The 1,589-nt window shown below is 57.1% G+C and overlaps 1 protein-coding gene across 1 annotated transcript in view; it reads right to left on the reverse strand.

Moving 5' to 3' along the window:
* The window catches only part of TBX2 (T-box 2), a 5,514-nt gene that overhangs the window by 610 nt on the left and 3,315 nt on the right, over window positions 1-1,589 (reverse strand). The window contains exon 3 of the mRNA XM_009324315.1: window positions 6-466. Within this exon, the coding sequence (XP_009322590.1) occupies window positions 6-466 (461 nt within the window). The remainder of the gene's footprint in view (window positions 1-5; window positions 467-1,589) is intronic.

Here is a 1,589-nt window from a genome sequence, read left to right on the forward strand (position 1 = left end):
GGTGCCCGGCGCTCAGGTGCGGGGGGCTGTCCGTGTGCACCATCAGCGGGGCGAAGGCCTCCTTGCCCAGCCCGCCGCCCTCTGCATCCTTCTTGCCTGGGTCCAGCTCTTTCCTCCGTCCTTCCACCTTGTCCTTCTCCAGGCCCCGCGTGCCGAACAGGCCCTCACCGGGACCCTCCCGGGGGGATGCACCATCCTTGACCTTCTCTGGGCTGCGCCTCTCCTTGCTCCGCTCCTCCGGGCACCGGGGGCTACCGCGGGGTGTCGCGTCCTCCCCACTGGGGCTGGCCGCTGCCGCCGGCCGCTCCTCAGGTGCCTTCTCCACCTCCGCGTCGCTGTCGGCCCCCGGCTTCTCCTCTGCAAGGGGATGGAAGGACAGAAGGTCAGAGCAGAAGCACCCGGGGGAGGCGAGGAGTGGGTCACTCACAAGAGCCCTGGCGGCGGGGAGAGATTGCGGCAGTCCCGACTGTTATTAATGGGAGAAACTCATTTTAGGGGCAGAAACGGGCCCTCATGCCGCGGTTGCTCTGGGGAAAGGGGATTAACAACAGCAGTCCTGTTGCTCTGCCAAACAGGAAAAACATGTTTGATGGAGGACCAAAATCTATTACAGCATCGCTCTCGTTAGCTGCAAACTCAAAGCGGGCTGCGGAGTGGGGGATGAAGAGAGCGCGGGCGGGTGGACAGCGCTGGAGGAAATGGTCCTGTATATATTTAATTACATGGAGCTGATCAACAGCGCTGTGGATTTATTCCAAATGTGCAGGTTGAGGCAGGTTAAAGAGGCAGTTTTAAGGCAAGAGGTATGGTACAGACTTTCCTAAAAGGGGATTTAATTTAAAAAACCCATCGAGCTCTCAGAGGAGGAAGGGGGACAAGAGGCGAGGGGATGGCGAGGCTGAGGGGAGGAGAGCCCCTGCCCGGCCGGCTCCCACTAAACAAAAAAAACATTTTGGTGCGGGTTAGGTGAAGCTCTGCAGGCTGGGGAGAATATTCGGGGAAGCCTTTGAAAGAAGAGAGGGGTGTAATAAACCTCCCACCAGCTCGGGGCGGGGGGGGGTTGCAGTTTTGATGAAGGTTTGCAGGGAATTGGGCTAGTGGAAAATTTAAAGAGCAGATTGATAGCGCGGCGAGACAAAACCCAGCATCTAAAAACTGCAACGTGGGAACTGCTAGTTTATTTTCATTTACTAGCTTGAAGCCCCGGAGTTACAACATTTTTTCCCCTTTCAAATGTATTAATTTTTTTTTTTTTTTCCCAGTGTGAGCTAGCCATGAAAGGCAGGGAACGCACCAGCGAGGAGCCGGGCAAACGCATCTAGCACAGGGGCTGCCTTGCCATTTCTTCTTGTTTACACTAATGTATAAACAGGAAAACGTTGCAAACCGTGAATGCCATTCGCGCTTGCTCTGTTCTTGTCCTTTCAACCCTTGGGCTCCTTCGTGCCCATCCCCATCTTTTCTTCTCTGCCGGTTTGCCTCTCTGCCCCGAAGAAACCGGCACCCACCGGCTCCGAGAGGGCAGAAACCCGACGTTTGGGGAAATGTGGGAACCGCGCCCCCCCCCAGCCCCCCCCGCCCCCGCCGCG

Source organism: Pygoscelis adeliae, unplaced genomic scaffold, assembly GCF_000699105.1.
Source record: "Pygoscelis adeliae isolate BGI_AS28 unplaced genomic scaffold, ASM69910v1 Scaffold290, whole genome shotgun sequence".
NCBI classification, from domain to species: Eukaryota; Metazoa; Chordata; class Aves; order Sphenisciformes; family Spheniscidae; genus Pygoscelis; species Pygoscelis adeliae.